This window comes from Natator depressus, chromosome 8 (genome assembly GCF_965152275.1).
Source record: "Natator depressus isolate rNatDep1 chromosome 8, rNatDep2.hap1, whole genome shotgun sequence".
In the NCBI taxonomy this organism is placed as follows: Eukaryota; Metazoa; Chordata; order Testudines; family Cheloniidae; genus Natator; species Natator depressus.
In genome coordinates, this window is record NC_134241.1 from 12,670,550 (window position 1) to 12,695,927 (window position 25,378).

At 44.2% G+C, this 25,378-nt stretch overlaps 1 protein-coding gene across 1 annotated transcript in view; it reads right to left on the reverse strand.

Annotated features, from left to right (window-relative positions):
• Window positions 1-2,179: 2,179 nt before the first annotated feature.
• Window positions 2,180-25,378, reverse strand: part of TCF7 (transcription factor 7) — a 119,382-nt gene continuing 96,183 nt past the window's right edge. Inside the window, 5 exon segments of the mRNA XM_074960451.1 lie at window positions 2,180-2,266; window positions 12,039-12,087; window positions 20,942-21,049; window positions 21,986-22,148; window positions 22,554-22,664. Coding sequence (XP_074816552.1) covers window positions 2,187-2,266; window positions 12,039-12,087; window positions 20,942-21,049; window positions 21,986-22,148; window positions 22,554-22,664 — 511 coding nt within the window. The 3' untranslated portion in view covers window positions 2,180-2,186.

Genomic DNA, 25,378 nt, shown 5'->3' on the forward strand with positions numbered 1-25,378 from the left:
AGCTAGTAGACGCTGTATACCAGCTCATTTCACTTATAACCACATTTAGAGCTTGATCCTGCACTGCATAGCTGTAGAGTGACATCTGAGGTTAAAGGTGATGGGCAGGGAGTGTGGGGTGCCAAACCCTACAGCAGGGACTCTGTGATCTGCCTCAAAATCCCTGCCTCCAAGGGGAGAAAGGCTGAAGAGGGAAGAGTGGAGCTAAGCACCTCATGAATGTGATGAGCATCATGCTCAAGTCATGTCCACTCTCTGCGCTACCCTGGGTTTGTAAGAGTAAGGGAGTGAGTGCACAGGAGCTTGAGTTACAGCAGCTCTGTGCAGCAGGCCACGCTTTGACCTTACATATAGCCTCTATTTCAGGGGTGGGCAAACTTTTTGGACCGAGGGCCATATCGGGGTTGCAAAACTGTATGGAGGGCCGGGTAGGGAAGGCTGTGACTCCCCAAACAGCCTGCCCCTGCCCACCCCCTGACTGCCCCCCTCAGAACTCCCAACCCCCTTGCTCCTTGTCCCCTGACGGCCCCCTGCCGGGACCCCCCACCCCTATTGGACCCCCCACCCCAGTCCTGGTCCCCTGACTGCCCCGCCCCCTATCCACACCCCCACCCTCTGACAGGCCCCCCAGGACTCCCATACCTTTCCAACCCCAACTGTTCCCTGTCCCCTGACTGCCCCCCCCAGAACTCCCACACCGATCCAACCGCCCCCTGCTCCCTGACTGCACCCCGAACCCCTCACCATGCTGCTCAGAGCAGCATGTCTGGCAGCCACGCCGCCCTGCAGGACTGCGCAGCCTTGCCGCCTAGAGTGCTGCCCACGTGGCTGTGAGGGAGGGAGGACAGTGGAGGAGGGGCCAGGGGCTAGCCTCCCCGGCGGGGAGCTCAAGGGCCAGGCAGGACGGTCCCGCGGGCCGTACTTTGCCCACCTCTGCTCTACTTATACTTGGGCTGATTCTTAATCCCACGCACCCTGCTGCAGCTATTACGCAAGGACTTGTAGGATCAAGTACGTAATGGCAAATGGGGTCTACTTTGAGCCTTTGCAAGGTCCTTTACTGAAGGAGTCTGACTCTCCAGTGTTTACTGTGAACAACCTGAGCAGCAAGGAGGACTCTGCACTTGACTAACATGTTACTATTGTATTTTAGCTCTAAAACAATGAAACATTGGATAGATAGACCTTCAAGCAGCCAGTCCAAGCTTCCTTTTCTGCCTTGAGTGCTCTCACTGTTTGTCTGCCATTCTGTACACTAAGAGAACTTGACATGTCTGCAAAGACCTGTTACCTGTAAACAATATTTTTCTGTCCTCAAACAAGTTGTTGAATAATATTCACCTCATTTGCCTATATTTCACTTTTTTCTTATCAGCCAGTCAGAGTGAAATCTAGCTTCCCAACATTTAGCTCTTGGACAGAGACGGGCTTTTTAAAAAATGCTCCTGTACCAGCTTTCCTAACTCCATGGTGAAATAGCTACAAGAGATCTGTGACTGACTACAGTTCAAAGCTGTTTGGGATGCAAGAAACAGAAACCAATGCTTAAGATTTATAGCACCTACCATCTACTGCAACAAGCCAGGGAGTTAGCTTTCACTTTCAGCTACTTGAGCAGATGATGCAGTAAAAGGAAACTCAGGGAGGGGATGAAAGATTCGTTTACTGATTGGCATTTTTAATTTTGGCGAGTCCTCATTTCAACCTTTTTATGGAGGGAGACACCATTTTTCTATCTTTGCTCCAGATAAAAATGTTGACTATTCCAGCATCTTTGGGGCTCAGGACACAACTGCCCCTTGACTTTGAAAACACAGTTTTACAGCATGGTGAGTAATTTGGGCCTCCAGTCCATTTCAATGGGCAGCAAAACCACTTGGTAAAAGCAAAGTGCCCAATGCATTAATAAGTGTTGACTTGTACAATGTGGCACTATGTTCCTGTTGATGGCACACTGTACTCTGAGGAGTCGCTGGATGCTACTGATACGTGTGGCATGGATGAGCACCGAGTGGATGAGCAGTGAGTGGTCAGTCCAGAGGAGCATGGAGCGCTTTTGACATGAATAGAGGTGGGGAAAGGATTGCTTTGTTCTTTGTGTGCGAAATCAGCAGGTGTCGCAAGCTTGTCTGAAGTAAATGCAGAGGATATGCATTGGAGTGTATCCAGAGGAGAGGGAGGGGAGTCTATAGCACTTCCATCGGAAGAAACTGGGCTGGAACAGCGTCCTTCTCCTTGTAAGTACCGAATGCACTTCTTTTTCCTCCTAAGAACAGTGAAGAGAGTTATCTGTAAATAAAGGGTGAATTTACAGTGTCATATTTAAAATGAAAACATTACAGTATTCACTGTAAACAGGGCACACAGCAGAAATGAGTGCTAAAAACAGAACATCAAATTACAAAAGAAAAAATCCAATTTATTTAAATGCCGAGCCAACAGCCCCTCTCTTCTGGGCCTGTAAGTCTTGCTCTCTGCTACTCTTTGTTAGATAACTGTGTAACTGGACTGTCCAACTCCATAAAGTATTTGGAGATAGCCTTTGGCTGACAGACAGTGTGCAGAACAGAAGCGGAGGACCAAATTCCGCTCTTAGCTGAACTGGTATAAATGCAGAGTAACTTCAAAACGTCAGTACAAACCGGCATAACTCAGAGTAGAACTGGGCCTGTGTTCTCTTTGATTACCTTCAATTTCCAATCATTGTCACTAGGTGGCAGCATAACAACAGAATTCAGCCTTACTTTATTAGGCTGATGGATAAAGAAACAAAGGCCCTATCAAATGAAGACCATCCTTTCCCAGTGACAAGAATAAGAATGGACAATTAGACTAATCCAGAATGAGCCAAGAAATAAAGCTTCAGCTGACACCATTATTCTCAACATCTCGAGTGTGACTATTCATAGCTCAAAAAACAAGTCAAGTGGAGAATATGAGGGTCAAGCAAACAAGTGCTAAATATTTAAAGCTACTAAAATTTAACTCTCCTTCATGGTTACTCCCTTCCTTAGGCGTAGCCCTTCTAATGGCAAAGTTGTTCCATTTTCAAAAGGTGCCTTTTGCTCACCATTTGAGTTGTGTGCTGTATTGCTGACCTAATGGGAGCAGGGCCAAATTCAAACCTGATGTAAATGGGTTGAAACCCCATGATGCCAAGTACAATTGCACCCACTTACTTTAGATGTAGGCGGGCTTGTGCCCACCCATCCCTGGTGATTCAACAGGTGCACCCACTTACATCAGATCTGAATTTGACCCCAGTCTAGGGCCTGGTCTATACTTTGGATTAATTCCAATTCAGATGTCAGACCCCAGCAACAAGTATGGCTGCAACAGCTGAAACCCCTTGTAGAATCAGGGAATGCTGTGATTGGCACTTCTTGAATTTACCTCTGCTTGACACTGGGGTGAGCTGAGCAGATGCAGATTGTGGCTTTCCTTGCCTATACCTGGCATATGCAACCTTGCTGACTTCCTACAAATGAGACCCAAAACAAAGCCTAGGTTTGTGGAAATTGTGCAAAGGCTTATGGTCAGCATGAATTGCCATGCAAAGTTCAAATGTGAGCATGGGCGCCCTCCCTCACTTCTAACAAAGGGGTGCATGTGATGACTGCGATGGAAGTGCTACCTTCTGTTTTAACTTGGAGAAAAGGGCTGATTCTCAACTCTGTCTTCCATGTCTAGCCCAGGATCCCAGGAGGAATAAAGGAGCTGGCCAACAATGTACTGAAAAGTACTAAGTCTAAGGAGCACTTACGTTGTGCCTATGTAGCCCAAAGTCATTTCTGGGAAGATGGGCAGTGTTGCATTTGTATGAGAAAGCTGGACCTGGCTATGGCTGGGAAAGAGTCACACCCACTACAGAAGTGGGTCACCCTGCAAGGGGAGACAATTATGAAGCAACAGCCAGGGCAGATCCCTTCAGTAAGAGGGCGCTCAGCCTTGGTAACCTGACAATGAACCAGAGGCACAGAAAGGGCTGTCGTTATCTGGCCCAGACAGCAGGTCCTTAAGTGAGGGCCCCTGTGATAGGGTGTAAAGCCCACACTGGTTCCCAGAGGGTTAGCAGGAGTTTGAATACTCAATTAATGGACCTGCTGGCACTAGAGAGGTGTCAAGTGGGTAAATTAGCAGGTCCACCTGGAAGTGAGTCAAGTTTCCTTAAAAGGCCTGAGAGGGCTCAGCTGGAGACAACCCTGCTGTCTGAAAATGGGCTGATAGATGTCAAGAGAGAGAACTGGGAAAAGCAGTAAGAGGGGAGCTAGTTCTGGTGGTGGGTCTCAAACTAGGGTCAAAGCTCTGAGGAGACGGTGCTGGTGTTCAGCTGAGGAGCAGAGTACTGCAGAAGGCTTGTGAAGAACTCCAGTTCAAGCCCAGCACGGACAGAAGTGGTTAAAGTGTGAACTTTTGGTTGGGGATTTGGAGAATTCCAGGGGAATCCTGCAAGCCAGGCCCTCCAGGAAGGGTAAAGCCTGAGACCCCTGGGAGCCTAGGGGGCAATGTAGGTATGTGGTGAGCCTAGGAAGGGGCTGGTATGGGGGCCGATGTCCTGGCTGAGATAGGAAGAAGCTCAAGGTGGAAGCAGGTGGCCTGAATAGAGAGACCTTACCTGCTTATAACAGGGTCTCTGGGCTGGAGCCCAGAGAAGCTGGGGGGCCTGGGTTCCCTTACTGGCTGTCAGCAAAGGTTATGCAAAGACCCTGCAAACCAGGAGTGGAAGGACTAGCAAGCTGGGACTTGGGTCAAAGAGTTGGCTTGAGGATGCAGGACTATTGTTTGTTGGATTTTTGGTTTCCCTGGAAGAGGAGACACTTTAAAGTGACCTGGCTGGATGGGTTGAGTCACCAAAAGAAGCATGTCACCACAGAGCCGGAACAGCTGTTGGCAGGGGGCACAGAGAGCACGCTATGCCACAACCAGCCACAAGGGGGTGTGCCAGTGGTGAGTTCTCTTCTACAGCTTCCTTATCCTTTCCAGTCCTGTAAGTACTTTGAAATACTGGTTTTACAGAGTGGTAGGAAGTGAAGGACTAATGAGGGTGTTTGGACAGCCCACCACGCAATGGTCTGGCACTCAGACCACACTAAGCTGAGATCTAGCTGGACCACATAAGCTAAGCAGGTACTTGGCTAGGATATAGGGAAAACCCAAGTGGTGTGGGAAGTGAAATGGTGCTGGTAATTCAAAGGGAAAAGTGTCACCTACTGAATCCAGACTGAACCACTGCCCAGTCATGTTCTGAGATCACTGCTGCAACTGGTGGTTCTTTCAGATCGGACGTAACGCTTTCAGATGACTCACGGCCTTCTCTCAAGAGAGTGGGTGTTACCCCAGTTGGATTTTGTTGCTGAGGTTAATTGTCTACCTCCTTCCCTGTGGATATTTCAGTTGGCCATAGACTCTTTCTTTTCCAAGTTGTTGAGTAGTGTTAGTGTGGGCTGTGTGTTACCCCAGAGGTGGCTACGCTTGAAGCGCAGAACAAACCGATTTCTCTCTATACATGTATCTCAATCAATCGATTGTAAGACCTGTAACATGTGTTTAACATTTGTTAGTATTTACGAGATAATTTTTATGGTAGCTTGACAACCTACCAATAGTTCGTTCTGAGAACCCAACAACGATAGCATGTTGGTAACATCCCTGTTCAGTGGAGGAGGAGGGGTGCACCAACCTGAACTCTTCTACAGCTATAGTTTGAAGTGGAAACAAAGGCACAAGGAAGAATGATTTGGGAACAAAGTAGTAACTGGGGAAACAAGGAAGGATAACTATAGCATTCTGCCCTTCCCTTTCAGGATTAGCCAGTGGAAAGGATGGCAGTTTCCCCGGAGGATCGAAAAGAGGCCAACATTTTCAAAAACTGGACTCTAATTAGCAGTAGGGCGCTCATGTCCCTCCATTCTAGCTGCAGTGCCACTCACTGAGTTTCCTCTATCTGATCCCCCCTCTTGTGGCTCTGCCTCCTCGGCAGAGACAGCCTGAGGCATAGCAGATGGCCACCCACGGCTCCTCCTAGAAGAACAGATGTATCACCAGTGCCATTCTGAACTGTTTTCTACATCTGCCCACCCTGGTTCCTCCTGAAAGGGATCCTTGATCCTGCCTAGGCCTCCACAGTGTCTCTGGATCCCAAATTCTTTGCACTGGCTGTGCAGTGCCTCCATTTAAAGCACAACCACAGAGCACTCTGGGGCATATCTAAGACTGAAACATGTTCAGCTACCCATGGCCGAGCAGGAACAGGGACCACCTTTTGGAGGAGGAAAAACTGCGAGGTACGGGACTGGGTGGGTTGGCCAGAGGAGGAAAGTGGTCAGAGGGTGCCAAATCCCTTGAAGTCCGGGATGGTAATGAATCTAGGGCCAGCATTGTCCCTGGGGAGGTGCCTGGAGAAGGAGGAAAGTCAGCAGAGTCAGGAATACATATAATTGTCTGGCCTGTGAGTTTCTGGAGGGTAGAACTCCTGTTTATACTGGTGTATGGGCCACTTGCAGTTGTTGTTTTAAGACAGCAGCTGTCATGACAACTCCATTGCTCACACTTCAACCAATGTACCTTCTGGGTGAGGAAAGCTTACCATGAATTGTCCCTGTAAGAAGCTCAGACACTGGTAAGGAGTGTGGTGGAGGTAGAATAGGGAGAAGTGTTTTTGAATGAACCCCTAACCAAACCCTTGATTCAAAACTTTGCTCAATGGTCTGTGATTAAACAGCTGGTTAGAGGTTGAGAAAAATCCATTCTAAAATAAAGACAATGGGAAAATGGACAAATTCACAGCAAGTATTCACTAAAATATTCCACTAGCTCTAGCCTCACATGACCACAGTCTTATGGACCAGATCCGTTTGTAGGACAAACTTTAACCACTTTGAAAAGCAAACTTTCACACACATCCAGGCAGAAGAAAAGGGTACTTGAGGCGTGCAGTCCACCCCATACATCGCTGCAGAAGAGTGTCTCCATGGGCCCCATTCATTCACGTACTATGAGGATGGATGCTTCAAAAGTGCATGTACTAATAATCATCTTCTCTGTAAACTTACTGGGCAGTGAGTCATTGACAGGTTATCCATTGTCCAATCTACTTGGAAATGCTAAGATTTAGCCTATGTTTAGTTATCTGTGTGTACGCAGGACGTTTAGTTAACTGTAAGTACGTAGGAGGAGTTAAGCTAGTGTTCTCAGTGTTACAGCAAGAAGGCCTGGACTAAAGTTATCACATTGCCCCAGTTCACCTGGTCTCTAGGATTTCTATATTCAAATCTCTAATTTCTCTTCAAATAGGAAGACATTTTTATAAACCTTTTATGCCACCTAACATTGGATCCTCTCCACTTTCTCTCTATATGGTTTAAAACGGAGCCCTTTGGATGTGATCTCACATGTCCTGAGGGGAACAACTCTTTCCTTGAAGATACTGGTGATTTTGAGTTTAGATTCCCAGCTGAGAGGGTAGAAAAGAACTTTCTCCTACCTACTGTAGTCAGTCAAGTTCAATCACCTGCTTAGGTGTCCCACTTCAGGAGCACAGCTAAAATACAGTACTCTAGGGCAGGCATACATCTGTCTATGAGCTTGCTAATGAAAAATGGCCTTGTGTTAGAACATGTATTAACTAATATGCTATTAAACATGACTTTGCACTCACTGCTGCACTTATGTGTCAGTGTTGTGGTTAACTTTAGGGTGAACCAGCTGGCATGGTATTAAACACGACAGTCCTTGTGTAAACTGAATGTTCACCACCGGTGTTCATTCACGCGGGTTCTAACAGGAGAGAATTCTCCACTGTAAACAAGCCCATGGTGAAGTTGTTTCCCCATGCCACCTCAGGCACTTGCTGCTGTGCCTGAGGGGGTGCAGGAAGAAAACTGACTGCTGTATTTATACTCCATCAAATCTGTTTGGGGGAGAGGGAAGGTTAATGAATTGAATGAATCTCTTTAAACAGTAAAATTATAAACAATAAGGAGACCTGCTGTGTCTGATTCGATACATTAACCCTCGAGGCCTAAAATTTACATGTATGCTATGCAACTTAAAAGATAAATGGACACAAATACACCTCATGACTTAAGCTGTAGAGACTTCAATGGATTGATTAGACTAGGTTCACTAACTATATAGATTCCACTATCTTTCCTCTAAATGTTGGATGGAAAAGGAGTCTCATAGGACCAAGCTTTCCCATTAGGATTTACAGATTATACTAGCAGAGCCAGAGGAAGATAACCTCTGAGGGGACAAAGCATTTTAATCAGTTAAATCTCTCCCATTTTGGAATGGATATTCTCTGGAGGTTTCTGTCCGAAGCAGAAGTCAGTGATGAGGAAACATACATTTCTGAAGCCTCCAAGTTGGCTGTTGTATATTAGTACCTGGAATTGCAGAACAGCTGCTATTACACAGTATGTGAGATGTCAGGGTAAAACATTAGAAAGCATGCTCAGGTTTTAGGAGCACTCCAGCAATGCGTGTTAGTTGGTAAGCAACGTCAGGCAAAGCAAAGTGTTAGCACTGCATCCTAATTAAGAGATCTCAAACTTGGGAGTAAAGATACGCAGACTGCCCAGACACCTAGTAATTGTGCTCTTCATGGCTGTATGGGAGACCTGGATTCAACACTTTGTCCTGGTCTGTCAATTCCCTGACTGGCACTGCTGCTAGGAAAGGCCTACATCACACAAGAGGCTCTTTGACCAATTTTAAGGTGCAGCATTCAGGGCTGCCAAGGGCACCCCTGTCTTCCAAGTTCAGAAAGATGGTGATTGCAGTGGCATCATGAGGGTGTGTTTATATTAAAAATGGAAATGAGGAATTTTCAGGGCTATACAAAATTCCCCAGTTGAAAGATCAGATACAAACAGGGAGCGATTTTGTGTAGGAGGAGAATACAAGGGGTTAACTAAGCCTCTTTAGGACCAGTGACAGACTGGTCCAATTTCCAGCATAACTACACGACTCGCATGCGGACACTGCCAGTTAAATAGGAAGGATAGCCAGTATCTGACACCCTGGCTCAATCACAAGTGATTTATTTATTTTTCAGCCCCAATCTGGAAGCCCCAGTTTCCAGCCAAGAATGCACCAGCATCACAAGCTGTGATCAGCCAACATCTAGGCCCCTCATAGCTGCATATTCCTTTACATTAAAAAGCAAATAATCTGAATCTCTAATGCAAATAACTTTCAGGTTTTGCTAGACAGAAGCCAAAAGATGGTACTATAATGCCCTGTGGCTCGCAGATTGTGCTGAGAACTATTCAGACACCACTTTCCTGTACACACCTCCCCTCTGCTCAAGCTGCATTTACTCCTTACATGGTTGTCCAGAAGTAGGTCATGGGCCTCCCGTGCCTGGGAATGTTTAATGACGCACTGACCCAGGTAATACTCATTCTGTTCACTTGTCAAGCTATTTCCTCATTCTATTTCCACATTCGTTCCTTAGAAGCCTGAGTTGGTGGAGTCCTCAGACCATCTCATTGCTTGGGGCACTAAAGTGTTCTAGTGGCCGTGTGCTACTGTAATGGACACTTTTAGTCCCAAATGTAAATAGGTAAAGGCAGGCCTTTGGGTACACTCTAGGGCCCCTCAAAGCGGTGGTCATGTAGGGGGGGGAAAGGCTCCACATCAGGTCCCTCTTTGGAAATAGGAAGATGGGGGGGGGGGGGAGGGAGAGAGCAGTAAGCATTTGTTTTCTTCCATTCCACACGTGCACCAGTGTGTAGGGATCTCTCACCCTGTAGATCAGCCTCTCAAGAACAGTGAAATAGGAATCTTAATAAAACATGTAAAATATTACATGCGCTTCGCCAACCTGGTATAAGAAACATATGCTGACTTTTGGGTCTAGCAACCTTGACAACATACTCTCTTTTCTCTTAGACATTGAAAGAATTTGGGTAGAACCTTCAGAAATACCAGCCCACAGCAATGATACCCTGGGAAAACCTTCCCAGTTTGGAAGGAACAAATTTTAGCAATGCCAGTAGTTTGTTTTGTGTGTTAGGAGCCAAGGGCACTAGAAACATGCATGGAAAAATAAAACCACATAAAGGGGGGGAAAACAACGCGCTCAGGAAAAGGCACTAAAAGCAGAGTAGAGTTTCTCTGATACACACCTGCATGGGCCGCACCAGTCCGTTTGTTGGTTGAGGCCAAAGCGAGCTCTGCATTTCTTAGGAGAGGCGGGATCTGAACACAGAAGCATGCGTGGCGGAGAATGGGCAAGACAGAGGCACAAGGAGGAGGAGGAGGAGGAGCAGGAGGAAGAAGAAAAGATGCAACATCATTTCAGCCACTTAAGACAAAACTAACAGACTAAAATCCAATTCTTCAACAATGGAACTATTCAGACACCACTCTCCTGTAAGAAAGGGATGGTTAGGCAAGTATCAGAGAGATTACACCTGGCGGGTGTGGGGAGAGAGGTTTGGGAAATGGCCTCAGTTACAGATGTTGGAGACTTTGTTCCCTCAAACCTGTGGTGCTCCCCCAGCTCAACCACTTCTCCACAAAGCCGAGTCCAGGCAGTCAGAGTTCAGCTACAGGAAAGCTAGGAATTCACTGCTTCTTACGGAATGTCAAATTTCTTAGTTTTGAAATGCTGCCAAATCAGAGAGCCGCCCATTGCCCCCTGTATTGAAATCCTTACCGGTTCCCTGGTTAAGTGGCCGGCCAAAGAACTCAGTCCTCATATATATATTAAAACAGAAGAGGAAAATATTGCAGAAGCAGATTGAAAACAAATAGCACCAATAAGACCTATATGGGGCAATTCTATTCTGCTTCCCTAAATTCTCTCTCTAGTTCTAATGGACAAGCTACTCTTTTCTGCATGTACTGCCCTAAAGTCCTGTGTAGTGTTGCTGTGTGACATAGGGTCTGATTAGAGTAGTGCCCTATTTTCATTTAGATACATGTGAACTTTTTTGCACTAGTGTAAATGAGATCTGAGCAGTACCTTTGTGTCAATGTCACTCTCATAATTGCCAACTTCTGTTATGTGCTGTTAATCGGCAGCTGCCTTCCAGCCCAAAGTGGGCTGCATTCCAGTGGTGGGTGAAATTATTATTTTTACACCACGTATATTACATAAAATCTTACACTTGTTATCAATCTAGGCAACAATTGAGACGAAAAGTTAACTTACTATGAGAAATGTGCAGTTTAGCTTCATGAGAGACACAAAGCAGATGCCTTAACGTTTTCTCTTGATGTGATATAACAAAGGTCCATTAATATTGCTAAATTAGAAATGCTTCCAAATCGACGATGTGAATAACTTTGGATGGTGTGGGTGTGCGCACACATCTATACACACAGTGAAATCTGCACAAGGGTCTACTTCCAATAAAGAGCACTTTGTAGTAAGCAACCACGTTAAAATACACCATGGTTTTCAGTGCAATTTTGTTTGACTTTTAGGCTACTTCTACTACAAAAAGATTTGCGATATGGTCCCTGGGGTGGTCTTTAAAGAAGTTTCATAGCTCTTAGATACGCAATATTGGTATTGCGTATCTAACAGATAAAGGCATCACTTTTGACTACAGAACATTGGTGCCTCCTGCCACTCACAACCTAGTGGAGCATTTCCCCTGCATATCTCTGTGGCAGAACAAATTGTAGACGTGACTTCTATTAAAAATGATTTATTAGCCACAATCTAGTTTGACTGCAGTGTTGTAGCTGTGTCAATACCAAGATACTAGAGACCAGATGGGTGAGGTAATCTCTCTGATTGGACCAACTTCCACTGAGTGAAAGAGAGAAGTTTTTGAGCTACACAGAGCTCTTCTTCAGGTCTGGAATCTCTCTTGCTCAGTTTTCATGAATGCCATCCATGGTCTGGTCCACATGTGTTTTTTAAGAACAAGATAGTTAAATAACTTACTGTGGCTTTAAAATATACCATTTTTTAGCTTTAGAAAACTGACTGAATGAGCTAAAACATGGATGGCAAAATACAACACCCAGTGATAAGCTACTGAGTAACATGCTGCATTCAGTACCAATTAATTTACCTGAATTGGAGTCTTGCTGCTTTTCTCTTGCTCGTCTTTTCTTTTTTCCCTAGGATGTAAGAGGGAAATAATATTAGTTTGCTTCTCAGAGGACTGGTGGAGGCTGCTCAGTATTATGAATACAACAATTGCAAGGGACTGTCATAGGGCATAAGTAAAATTCATGAAGCGTCACAACATCTGGAGTTGTTGTTGCCCGTGAGGACTGAACCAAGCACCTTTGGAACTAAAAGCATGAGCCTCTCATGCTTAAACTAAAAAAAAACAAACAAAAAAACAGGTCCATTAGCTCAGAGGCAGTAGCAAACTCAAACCTCCCAACATGACCTGCCCAGTCTGATATGTACATCTCCCTCTGTCATTTCAGTCATCACAGATGATGCAACGAGGGGCCTTGTACAGAGCCAGACAGCTTTCTGTGTCATCTGATTGGCCTTTGCCCATCAGAAATCCACACACTAGGAATTAAAGGTGTGTGTGTTGTTTTTTTTTCTTCCCAAAGCTATGGTTGATAACTTCTGCAAAAGGTTGCTGGTAAAACCAGCCTTTCCTTAGCGTTTGAGATACATGTACAGTACTTCCCATCAGTCATGGTTAAGATACAGTTTAGCAAGTCATGGGAGAAACCACTGCTTCATTTTCTGTCTGGTTTAGAGCTATCTGTCTTCACAGTTTCCAGAGATTATCTAGTCTTTGATGTTCACTTTGAACAACCTTCTTGACAATTAGGGACAGCAAACTCTACTATGAAATAATACCATATTTTTAAATACAAAGGAAGAGACACAGAGTCATGAACAACAACTGTTATACTTTGTCTCCCCTTCAGTGAAAGAAGTGCCGAGGCAGCAGAGTGGGCTTTCCTTTGCCAGCCATATTCCCAAATGAAAGCACAGACAAAAACCAGTGATTTATTCCACAAATCAGACTAAGCAGGCTTAGGGATCTTCCACAAGGTAGCTGCCAAGAGGCCAGCTGAATCTTTGCAGGAATGAAACACTGCTTTTTATCCATATAAATGCCAACTCAACACAGACGGAGAGACAAAAAGATACAGCGCAAGCCCTCAGGGAAAGGGAACACACTGGTAACAATTTAGGACAAGTATTTCAGCATACACTGGAAGTTACAGGATGCAACACACAATTTTTCAGAATTCACTAAACAGCAAATCAATCTCTCTCCACATACAGTAATATATATGGTGTATAGACAGACAGTTCTGGGGATGTAGGGCCAGATTGTGCCTTGATGATCTCTGAAAGTGCCAGGGGAGGGAAGGAAGCTATAAGGAGCCTCCTGCTTTGGGCCCCTGTGCAGCAGAGAGTCACCGTCATGGCCCGGCCTTGCAGCAGGGAGGGGCCTGAAAGAGCATAGAAGCTTTGTGCTCCTCTTGTGCAGCAAGAAACTTGGAGATGGAATTTCCTCTTCCTGAAGCTCCTCTTGGAGGAATGTGCCTAAAGGCATGAGTAAACCGATAGGAAGGGATATCACAAACATAGGTAGCAAATTCTATAGAGAGGCTGGGCCTTCCTTAACTGTCATGAGGGAGTCACTAAAATGAGAGGGGATGAGCAGTTACATCAGTTCTGAGGATGCTAGTTATAGATAAATAATTAGCTGTGACACTCTGAGTACCTTTCCCAGACCAGAGGAATAGCTCTCTGTAAGCTCTAAAGTTTACCTCTCTCACCTACAGAAGTTGGTCCAATAAAAGACATTACCTCACCCACTTTGTCTCTCTAGATAAATCATTGTCAAGTAGTTAAAGAAGGAAATGCCCCAGTGTGGCAAATCATAGACTCCAGTCACAGGAGAATACGACCCCCAGTTAGACCAACAAAACACTTGATCTTAACCGAAAAACAGAGAAGTGATGGTTGGATTTTTTTTCCATTCCAAGGCTCAGTGCCAGGCACATGGAATGGAAATCGATGCAGGTGAGATGGCCAAACAGTTTGTTTATATGAACACCCGCTTTTCCATCTACACGTTCTGGTCCCCTTGAGTGAAACCATAGCCGGTGTTTTTTAAAATAACTACAAAAAAAGCATTTGCTCAACTATCTAGGGCCTGTTTTTCACATTCCACAAATCTACTATTTTCTGGAATATATTTTCCTGATTTTTCAAAGTCCTGGAATCCAATATCATAAGCACTTTGATTATTCCACAACAGGCTGCAAAGATGGTGCATAAGATTTACATATAATTTAAGAAAAGTGATTAAGAGTTTGGAGACCACTGAGGCCCTGTCCACACTCTAGCTTTTACTGCGCTCAAACATGTTTAGTGTTAGCAAGGTGCTAACACTGCGTCCCTGATAATTGTGGGTACGGTCAAAGCATGTTATGTAACTCTAGTCTACGATCACATCCACATTACAAATTCAGCTGCACTGAAGCAGCTGGTTAGAACACAGCTGTAACCCCTCCTCCTTTGGACTAAACTCCATCTGAGCGAAATAATGCTGGCATTTTAAATCCAGGGCACTCCATTCAGTGTTGCTTGTCAATGAGTGTCTGATGCCAGCTGCCATGGTGGCCCAGGCTTGACTTATGGGTATAAGTCGCTGGATAGTTTTGAATGCTCACCTTCAAGAACATTAGCTGGAGTATCAGGAGTAAAGATACCAGAACTACTGGGCTGGTCCTAGACTGAACTTTTTTAATACCTCAATAGAAAAAACACATCGTCCATTTGTTGCAATTTCTTCTCGTCTGTCTCTGTTCTGTTATGTTCCGTAACAGAACAATGTCCAATGACATACTGGGCATTGACTTTAAAGCAACATTTAGTCCACACTGTACTCTGAAGTGTAGTGAAAGGATTAAATAAATTCCATAGCCAGTGAGCGATTCCATGGCCATGGAAGTGTGAAAAGCTCAGGGCTCCTGGAATTCTGCAGCTAACACTGGAGTCGGTGGGTACAGAGTGGCAGACAGCTATACGTTCTCACTGCTGCAGAGTTGACTAACATTCGCTGCAGAATTCTCTTACCCTTGCCGCAGAAACTGGCCCTGAAGTGCCGCAGAATTCCAGGGGCCCTGAGTATAACTGAGTGTGTTCACGGGCTGAAGAGCCTGAAGACTGAAGAGCAAAGTATTAAAATAGTAAAAATGGTAAAGTTTTAAAATAGTAACTGATTTTTAAATAAATCCAATACATGCATAGAAGTTAAACAGTGTTGTCAACGCCCTAGACTTTACTGCAAGTCTCACAATGGCTGTTTTTAAAGTCCCAGCTCATAGAATTATGGTATGAGAGAATCTCAGCAGACAAAAATAGCCCTCGTGGTTGCAGGGAGAAGCTTGAAATCATGAACCTTAAAAGCTCAAACAGCAGAAGGCAAATAAAAAGAACCCCAAATGTATTACTTTCAAAATATCAAGAGTGGGGTGTGTGTGTGTGGGTGTTGTTTTGTTTTTAAGGTATGACTCTTGACTGCTTGGGGTTGGCAAAGCTGGGTATAAATGAGATCCAAAGAGCAAAGTAATGCACTGTTACTTGATTGACAATACAGTACTAGTCCCATCCTTAAGTCACTAATGGTTAATCAGCAAATCCCTTCTTGTTGCTTCCCGGTGTGCCAAAACTGATTCTGCAAAATGGCAACTGGTTGGTTAAACAACCCTAAGAGGTATTTTCTTTCTCTCAGTATGTAGATGTTCGAGAATATGGTCAAGATAAATTCATATGTTGCCTGTGTTAATAATCTACTGTGTTGTTTAGTATTTTCTTCAAACTACCTCTCTTATCTGGGTTGCCAACACCATATGGCAATATTTCAATTGAATCCTTGCCTCCCCCTTCCCCCGTGTTTTCACTGGAATTGTTTTACATACTGATAGTTCTACTCACATTAGCGTTGGGTCTAAACTACTGAACAACACTCTTTAGCTCCTCCCAGTGATTTACACCAGCAGTAAGTCTGGCCCATTTTCTTTTTTTAAAAGAATAGACCAAAATATGCCCATGCCCAACTGAGGCACAGTGTGATCTTATTACCATAACTCTGGTCATTCCTCAAAGCTTCCCTTCCTATTGCTTGTCACCTCACTGCATCACACAGAAAATGAAACTAAAATCTTTTGCAGAAGGGACCATGCCTTTTTATGTTTCTGAGCAGTGCTAGGCGCATTTTAGAAAAACTTGTAAAACTAAAATATATTTTATCTTCACGATAGTAAAGCAGTGCACTCTAAAGGAAGCCTATGTTAAGGCTGAACAGAAGAGCTTCCATGGGATGGACAGTATTCTGTGCTGCTGACGTATCATGAAGAGAAGATGCTCTTCTTAGTGTACACTATTTGGTAATAACAGCCATGACCACATTAGCGTTGTTAAGGACTCTTATAGCCAGGTTTGTGTTTCAATTCTTTCTTCCACTGCTCTGGACCCGCCTATCAATTCTTCCGTTTCTTCTGCCCATTAATAAGGAAACACATTTTTATCCTCTACTTGCTTCTCTGACACAGAATGCATAATAACGCCCTTTGTGTCCCAATGAGTTCTATTAGCAAGCACACAAGAGCTGCTGGAGCAAATCTGTCCTGTATGAAAGGGCTGTTTGCCGTGCTGGCTTTGACCTGTGACGACTTATATGACTTCTTGTGGTTTGAGTGAAGGTGGAAAGCTCCGAATCGCGGTGAGCTTTTCTTCAGTGTGGGAGTAACTGTATTTCCTGTCTCATATCAAGGCACATGCCAAGGGCGTTGACCCAGATTCCTCCTCCCCATTTGAGTTACAAAATTGGGAAGACAGAAAAGCATTTGTTGTAGATACAGTGAGAAAAATCACAAAGCAGCCGCTTCCTGGCTTTGGGCACTCCTGTCCCAAAACAACTTTGGATGATCTGATCACCAGACTGCTAGAGCCTGGATGGCCAGCAGGAGATATGGGGGTTACTGGAGAATTGCAGGTAGGGTGAGAGAATGTTTCCAGAGCACAGATGGCAGCTTCCCCTCCACCCATTTTTGAGGACAAAAGATTCGGTGAGAGAAATGCAGAATGAGGAGGTTTTGTTAAAGGAAGCACTCCATCTTGGTGTGTGTGTGGTGATGCAACCTGCTGTATTAGAGGCTGCTGGTGTTGCCCTGGCTCTCATAACACCGCCGACTGCTGCTTCGGATACTGGTTTAGCAGCCATCCCAGTGGAATACACGCCACTGAGAATCCTGAAGAGCTACATGCAAAATCAGGAGATCCTTGGCTGAGGTTGGTGGAGTGCCGCAGAGACAGATGCAGGCTTGTGGAATGAGGCGTCACCTGGAGAACAGCCTTTCAGGGAAGCCACAGAGTGGCTATAAACACAGTGGTGGTGTGATCATTTATCTTATCAGCACTAGGAGAGAAGGGAGCAGCTAAAAGAAAATGCAAGACTCTCATTGACTGCAATGGGCTTTGGGTCAAGTCCCAAGCTAACTAGTTAGGCATTTCTATCTAGGATCAAAATAAAGACTAGAAAAGCAAAGCTGAATGTGCACGTTTGTGTAGCACTCTTATGCCTATAAAACCACACTTAATGGGGTTGCCTCTTAAATGATTAGTACAGCTAAGAGAAAATAGGGGAAATGATTTATTTTTATAGTGGCTCTTCTCAAATGCACCACAGATTAGAAAGTAAAGAGATGATGGGACTGTTTCAGACAGAAAACTCTACACCGGGGCTTGGCTACTGGAAGCATGTACTCGCTTGAAACTTAGTAGTCACAGAAACATTCCTGGAATGGTCAGGAGGAAAAAAAATCAACTTAGAACACAAAGAAAATAGTGCTAAAGGGACATCAGGATTCATGTGTCTGCTTTAAAATACTCTTTAGGGTCTAGTTCAAATAAGCCTTTGTGTTTCAAACTTCTCCCTTACTTGATTCCAATAGATTTATCTCCTGCCACCTAAGGATGACCTAACTCTGTTCCCATTGAAGTGGATGGTAAAACTCCCCTTGATTTCAATGGGAGCAGAGTTTAGGCCAACAGGGAGCATTTTTGAAAATCCCATCCTCTGTAAATAGAACAACCTAATCAGATTTCTAGACAGAACAAACCAAATAACATTTCACTAATGTCTAATGAATTGATTCAGAACTGCTACCAAGGCTGCTGGATCCTGCTGTTCTAGGAATCTAATCAAGAAGAGACCAAACATACAGAGAACTGGAGCGCAGTTAGGCTATATCAGAGATACCCAGATGTGGCTTGTTTCAGAGCAGCAGCCGTGTTAGTCTGTATTTGCAAAAAGAAAAGGAGTACTTGTGGCACCTTAGAGACTAACTAATTTATTTGAGCATGTGGCTTGTGTGACTATGGCTTTGTCTACACTGGTGGTTGCGGCATGTAGGGTGTGCATAGCTGCAGGCTGCGTCCATGTTGCAGAGTGTAGCTACACCCATCGGGGAAAGTCTCTGGCAGGGGGAGGCGGCAGGATGCCACACTGCTATGAAGGCATGGCTTGGGTGCGTAGAGAGCCACGTTGGGTACATACGCCAGAACCTTAGGATGTCTTTACTCTACTCACCTAAGCAGTGCCTTACCAGCTACTCTGCTATTTATACCCATGCTAGGCCGCTTTCCAGTGTATGTACTCTACATGCCGCCCTAAGTGTAGACATAGCCTATGGGTACTTGAAATCCCAACATTCAGTATGCTTCATGGCCTTCCCCATCGGTTACTTCAGATCATGCTTCACATTGCCAACAACCAGTGGGGAACGCTGCTCTGACACTGCCATGTGTTGAATCCAGCAGTGACAGCTGAGATGTTTACGGAGCTGATTTCTTGGTGGTCTATTCAGCAACCTTATTCTGGACACTCATTTGAAATGGTCATTTAAAATAGAAAGACCTGCCTCTGGTATCCCTGCTCTGACAGGAGAATCATGGAAGAGTTAGGCTTAGTCCCCAGACTGTCAGTACAACCACTGGTGCTGCCATGTTTGGATATTCCTGTTTTAGTTGAACACCGTGAATGTAACATTTGTTTGGGACCCCTTTAGAATCACAGGGTCGGGCAAAGACCTATTAGATCAGGGAGTCAATCATCCTGCAAACGCAGCATATGAGCCCTGATCAGACAACATTGTGCTTACCTTGATGTAGGTTCATACCCTTATTTATGACAGCAGAATCATGAATGGATTGAAAGTTAACCCAGATAGGCTGCTAACCTAAGGCCAGGACTAGAATCTGTACAATGAAGATCATTACCTCCACTGTTGTGGAATTCTCTCCTAATGAATGGCAAGCCAAATAATATTGGAAAAAGTCCAAAGGCCACCAACTCAGCTGATGATAAAGGTGTTATAATAATGGCCAAGAGAGGATATAACCATGGTAAATGGAATTAGAGTAAAGAAACAATAAGGATCCCATTTGAAATTCCCCAAAGCTCATTAAAGTTCAGTAACTTTCACTTGTTACAGTATCTTTATAGCTAATTAACATTACTGGTGGGAAATACAACAGAATCAGCTTGTGAATATTTTATACTCTGTATAGTTAAGGAAACGGAAAGTACAGACACTGATATTTCCAGTAACTTTAGGGCAGTGACTGATTCTGGGCAACAGAGCTGCTTCTGTACATTAGGCCAGAGCTGGCAAACTTATAAAAGGACTTTGTCTAGTTTCACGCTGGTGTAAATCAGGAGCAATTCCTGTGACATCAGTGGAGTTACTCAGGTGTAAAACAGGCTTAAGTGAGAGAAGCATCAGCCCCAGAGCAAAACGGTATTGAAGTTACATGTCACATCATTCAGTAGGAATATTTCTAATTTTTTAGATTAAATAAATAGTTTTTAAAATTATGATAGAGTACTATAAGGATAGATGAGAGACTGCTTAACCAGTAACGGTGTTCATCTATAAAGCGTGTATACTTTCCACAGTTAAGGCACTCTTGAAGACCTACTGCCACCTACAGTAAATCTCCTGACAAGCACAATAAAGTAGAAGGAAAGAAAAAAGTGTGTTTCCTATTACACCTAACCTCTGCCAACTGGTCTGTTGGTCTGTCTTTAGACTGCAAGCTCTTTAAGGCAGGGACCATTCCATCTTACCAGCAAAGTAAGTGCTACCATCAACAAATAATAAAAAATGAGTATGAAGTCTTTAAACCATTAAATCTCCACAGGGGAGGTAGCCATATTAAAGGAGAAGAATTTTCTCTCAGTTATTCCTGAATCATAAAGCTGATCCCCCTAAGGAATTCAGGAAAAGGGCCTAACAAGCACCATAGCGAGTACTGTGGAAGTCATTGCAGCTCTCGATTTATCAATGTCTTAGGCCAGGAGTTCTCCAGATCTGTCATTCAGAGGCTGAGATTTCCTCCTAGACCCACTCCTTTCCTAACCTACGATGTGGTTCTCAAAACGTTCCATTCTGCGGATCACCACGAAATGCTCCTCTGTTGTCCATGGACCATAGATGGAAAACCACTGACTGCCTAAGGCCACACATCGTAGGAGTATATTTCCATAGGACTAATATTGCCAATGACCACTCAAGTAATTTAAAAATAATTTTGATTTCTACTTATTTTTCATATGAACTTGGGTATTTTTATTAGAGCTTCTAAGCTTCTATTCTAAGACAATAAGTAAGCAAACCTCCTTCATTTAGCAGCTGTTGGGAAATGTGACATGCTTGCCAAAAGTATACATTAATCCCCAGACGACAAAATGTAACATACTGCTTAGACATATATTCTTATGCCTATGGGTATATGAATACCCTCCCCTCTATCACCTATCTGTATGAGTGCATTGGTGCGCCCCATGGCTATCAGGAGATACGGTATCAGGGACAGCTGTTAAATAAGGCAGGTGACATTTTCAAGTTCAACTATAGCTTTCTAAACATGCTGCCAAGATGGGGCCTTTAGTCCCTAGCTGCATTAAGCACTCACATAGTTATCTCTAGCAGACCAGCCTGGGTAGAGCTGCATGTGAAGCTGCCGTTCCTTCCGGGCCAGTTCATAGTACTTGGCCTGCTCCTCCCGTGACAGTGCGTGCCACTGCAATAAAAAGATGCGTCAGTTGTGAGACTCCTCAGTGCATTTCATCACCATCCCTCTTTGCTGTCAGAATGAGATGAGGGCTAGACGGGCTCTCCTTCCATTATCCCTGGTGTAGAGCCACCCGTGTCAGCTGAGTTCCATCAGGGTAATTTGATGCTGGGTATTTACAGTGGCATAAGGACAATGTACACATTTTTAAAAGTGAGCCGCTCGCTACCTGCTTGAGGAAAGCACTGGTATGTGAGCAAAGCTGACCCTTGAATCTGCAGTGGTATGGCTAATTGGCTTCCCCAGGGAAGGAAGTGAAGGTTCTCTATGTAGCTAGTGGTGCTTGGAGCTGGTCTGACTGGCCCAGGGGCTGCCTGAGTTGCTGGGCAGACCCAGAGCCAGTCGCACCGGCCGCTCCAGAAGTCACAGAATCTGTGACCTCCGTGACAAACTCGCAGCCCTAGTCATAATACCCCTTAAATTAGGATCCAGTGTCGGAGTGGTTTGTTACCGATAGTTTACACATCACTGATCTATCTTGCATTTCCACCCCTCTGCCCTCATACATTGAAAGGGGCTTTGTAAATGTTCATTTCAGTAACAGTACATAAAAGGCACCTACCCTGGTGGTTTAAAAATGTTATTTAAAAAGCACTAGTAGAGGAGAGACCTCCCCATGGGCTTCATCCCTCTAAGGAACACCCCCCATCCTTCCTACTGTTTGCTCATCTAAACATTTTATTCTGTGGAGTCACTAGTACACAGACCACATTTAAAGAAACACTGATTTTCCACAAAGCCTTACAGGTAATAGTTTTGTTGTTAAGTAGCTGATCAGCTCTCTCTCTCTCTCTCTCTCTCTCTCTCTCTCTCTCTCTCTGGGATTGTGAAGAAGAGAATGGCTTTGCTTAGAAGCAAGCAATATGTTTTGTTCTGTGGTCTTACCCTCCTTCCTAAAATCTGATTGATAGCTGCACTTTCTTTCAGGGTGCACTCAGCAATGACTTTTGCCCGCATTTCTTTCATATACAACATGAAAGCATTCAGGGGCTTCTTGATAGTGGGCTTCTTGGCTTCCTTCTCTCTCTTTGGTTCTGGTTGGGGTTTCCTTGACAGAAACAAAACAGTCAGTAACAATCACGCTCTTGCATCTCAGCTATCCGAACTGAACAGTAGTCAGAAGAAACTGTTCCTCGTGAAAATATTAAATAGTAAAACACTTTACCTCAAATGTAGACTAATGCATATTTTATGCAACTAGGGCACGGACCCTTCTAACGATCATACCCATCATTACGTTGGCACCTTTCAGTTGATGGGGCAACAGTGTAGTGCCGCCAACCTTGCTTGTTGAATCGACAGAGTTGCAAACGTTCCACAACTGGCCTCCACAGGGTTTTATCACCCTAACTGTCCCCTTCCATACAAACAGTGGAATAATTGAGACTCGGACTAAATAGTTAAGGAGATCATTTTGATAGTCTCACCCTTGTCTCAAGACTTGCTGACTTACATGCTCCGGTCGTAATGATCCATTTCTTGCTTCCCAGAGTGGGGTACTATGGCTGGATGAGGGATTCCAGTGGTGTGCATTCCAGAGCTCAGCATCAGGGGATGTGTAAACCTGCAATAGAGGGCATGTCAGTGATCACTGGGACTTTCTGTGTAGCACAACCCTCCCGCGATAAATGGCTGGATTCGGCTCTTAAAGGAGGATTCAGATATGGGAGAGAGACCCGTCTGCAGAACATTACTGCCAGATGAACAGGAAAATGGGTGGCTGGGTACAGCTCTTTCCATCAGTAGTCACGTCTGGCAGATGGAGAACACATCTTTTCTCACTAGATGGCACTCTTTGAGTTGTTTTTAAGTCACAAGAACAAATGCTAAACTGAAGTAAACAAAGCAAATCATTGAGATACATCCTTTATCTTATGCAGCTCTGAAATTTTGTAGGGAAAGCATTCTTCCTGAAAGAATAATAGGGGTCCATGTAGGGATGCCAAGGTGCTGCAGATCTGCCAAGCCTAACCCAGGACTTTTCCATCACTGCTGGTGCTCTAGCAGTAGTAGTTAAATAAAGGCAGCAGTGCTTCACTTGGTGTTTGATTTCACCTGAGGAATGACACTTACAAAGTTTCTGAATCAATGAAAACAAAGGGGAGGTGTGCATTTTGCCTGGGGTCTCTGATACTTTTCTTTGGCTTCATCCATCAATACATCCCTTGCTGAGTATTCCTCTGTCATGATCACAGCGGATGAGTGGATAACATAGTAGCCAAACTGATAGCAGAAAAGATTTGGAACAGCATTCAGATTCCATGGGTTTTTTTTTTAAATAAAAATTAATTTGCAATGTAATCTAGACTTACAGCGATCAGCAGCTTTTATTTAAAAAAAAAAAAAAGAAAAAAAAGGAATTTTCAGATCTCGGTTGTCACACTATTTTTGTTAGTGTTACAGCAAAAACCAAAACCACACCAACATTTGGATTTGAATTAGGACCCCCGTACACCTCTCTCTCTTTTTTTTTAAACAGAAAAAGCATGAGTCTCAGCACAAATCATACTGCAACCCTTGGAGGTACACCCAGCCCTAGCCACGTTATCCACCAACACAGAAATGAGTTCATAAGAGGTTTCACTAGCTTACAAGCTTCATTAGCTCTGTATAGATTTTTGAGGTTACAGCCAGGCTTTGCCAAGCTTGCCATATTACGGCTGGAGCTTGGAGAGAGCAAGAATTTCCCCTGGGAGATAAACAACTGTTCATGAGATATGTTGTCACACACAAAAAAGATGTTTTGATTTGATCCATTGGCCACACTGTGAAGTTTGATCCTCCTCTGACAAGGTGTTCTTTTTTGTCTGCAGTATTGCAAAACCTGTCCCACTCTATAGTATATGTGAAAATGCCAACACCATGCAAGATGAGATTTTTGGGCAACTATTGAGGACTGTAAACTCCTCTCTATCATTTTATAGTCTATTTAGATGCTCAGACAGAAGAAGTTGCCTCAGGCAGCATGGTGGAAAACTAAAGTAATAGGCTGACTATTTTCCTGCCACTGTTCCAGGGATAAGTCCCTGAAGAATGCCTTCAACAACAGTTTGAATGTTATCTCCTACATATCATGACAACACATAGCAGAAGCAAAAGCTGGAGATGCGAACAAATGTTGCTTGCACATAAACTCCCATGGGGCTTAATCTACTCTAGCTGAAGAGACCAACAGGAGCATAGGGGCTTGCTGTCGGTCGGCGGAAGGAACAATGCAAGCGTTTGTAACGAACTCTTCATAATTTTGTCCAAACATGTTTGTAAGCGCTCTAGTGCTATGTAATTGTAGGACAAATCCACACGTAAGGGGCAAATTGTGTTAACAGGCATGCCTGTGCAATCAGTGGGATCTGTGCACATGTATATGAAGGCAGAGTTGGGCCCGACATGCTAATAAATCTGCCAGGGTAACGTATGGAGAAGAGAGGGACACTACAGTACTCCAATGTCCTAGGCTTGTGTTGCAAAATGCAACTTGCTCTGTATGTAAGTTTTATTGTGTTCTAGCGGCCAGAGCCTCAGCGGGTCTAAACTGGCAGAGATCCACTGAAGTCAATGGAACTACGCTGTTCTATACCCGCTAAGTACCTGACCCTAGGTTTTTAAGTTTTGTGGGGAGGCTTTAATAGGGGTTAGCAAGGAGTTAGTTCCAACAATCCAGTGATGCAGCATAGCAACTCCTCACCCTTCTACTGGAATGCAGGGAAGTGCAGCAGGAGACAAATGGAATTTAAAAGGCTCAGATGTTCAAATTTTGCAGTCATGGGGACAAATAAAATCACTGGTAGTGATCATACTCTCCGCCAGCTTTACAGCCTGACCAAGAGTCAGTAAAACATGTCAGTCTCCGCACAACATAACTCAGTCCATTATACTGAGGAAAGGAACATTTCTATCTCTAGTAAAGATTACAGTTCAAGGTAAGGGAGCTGTTTGGAGTGGCTGCAATGACACTGTATATAAAAACTGGACCTCATCCAATCTTTATAATATTGATAGCGGGGGATTTTTTTTTTATATTTGGTTTTAATCAATAAAAAAAGTATAAAAATAAAATCTTTGTGGCTTCTCCATGGAAACTCAATGTTTTTATGATTTTAGAAAGACTTGACTAAAAGCAAAATTCTTTCCCTGCTCCTGCCATCTGGAAGCTTGACAGCCCCTCCCTGGACGTTTGCAGTCTGCTGCAAGCTTGTATGGCGCAAGCTGCGAGACCAGCAGAGCTGCTGTCTTGTCTCACACAGCTCATACTTACCTGGAGAAAGTAGCCCCAGCAGA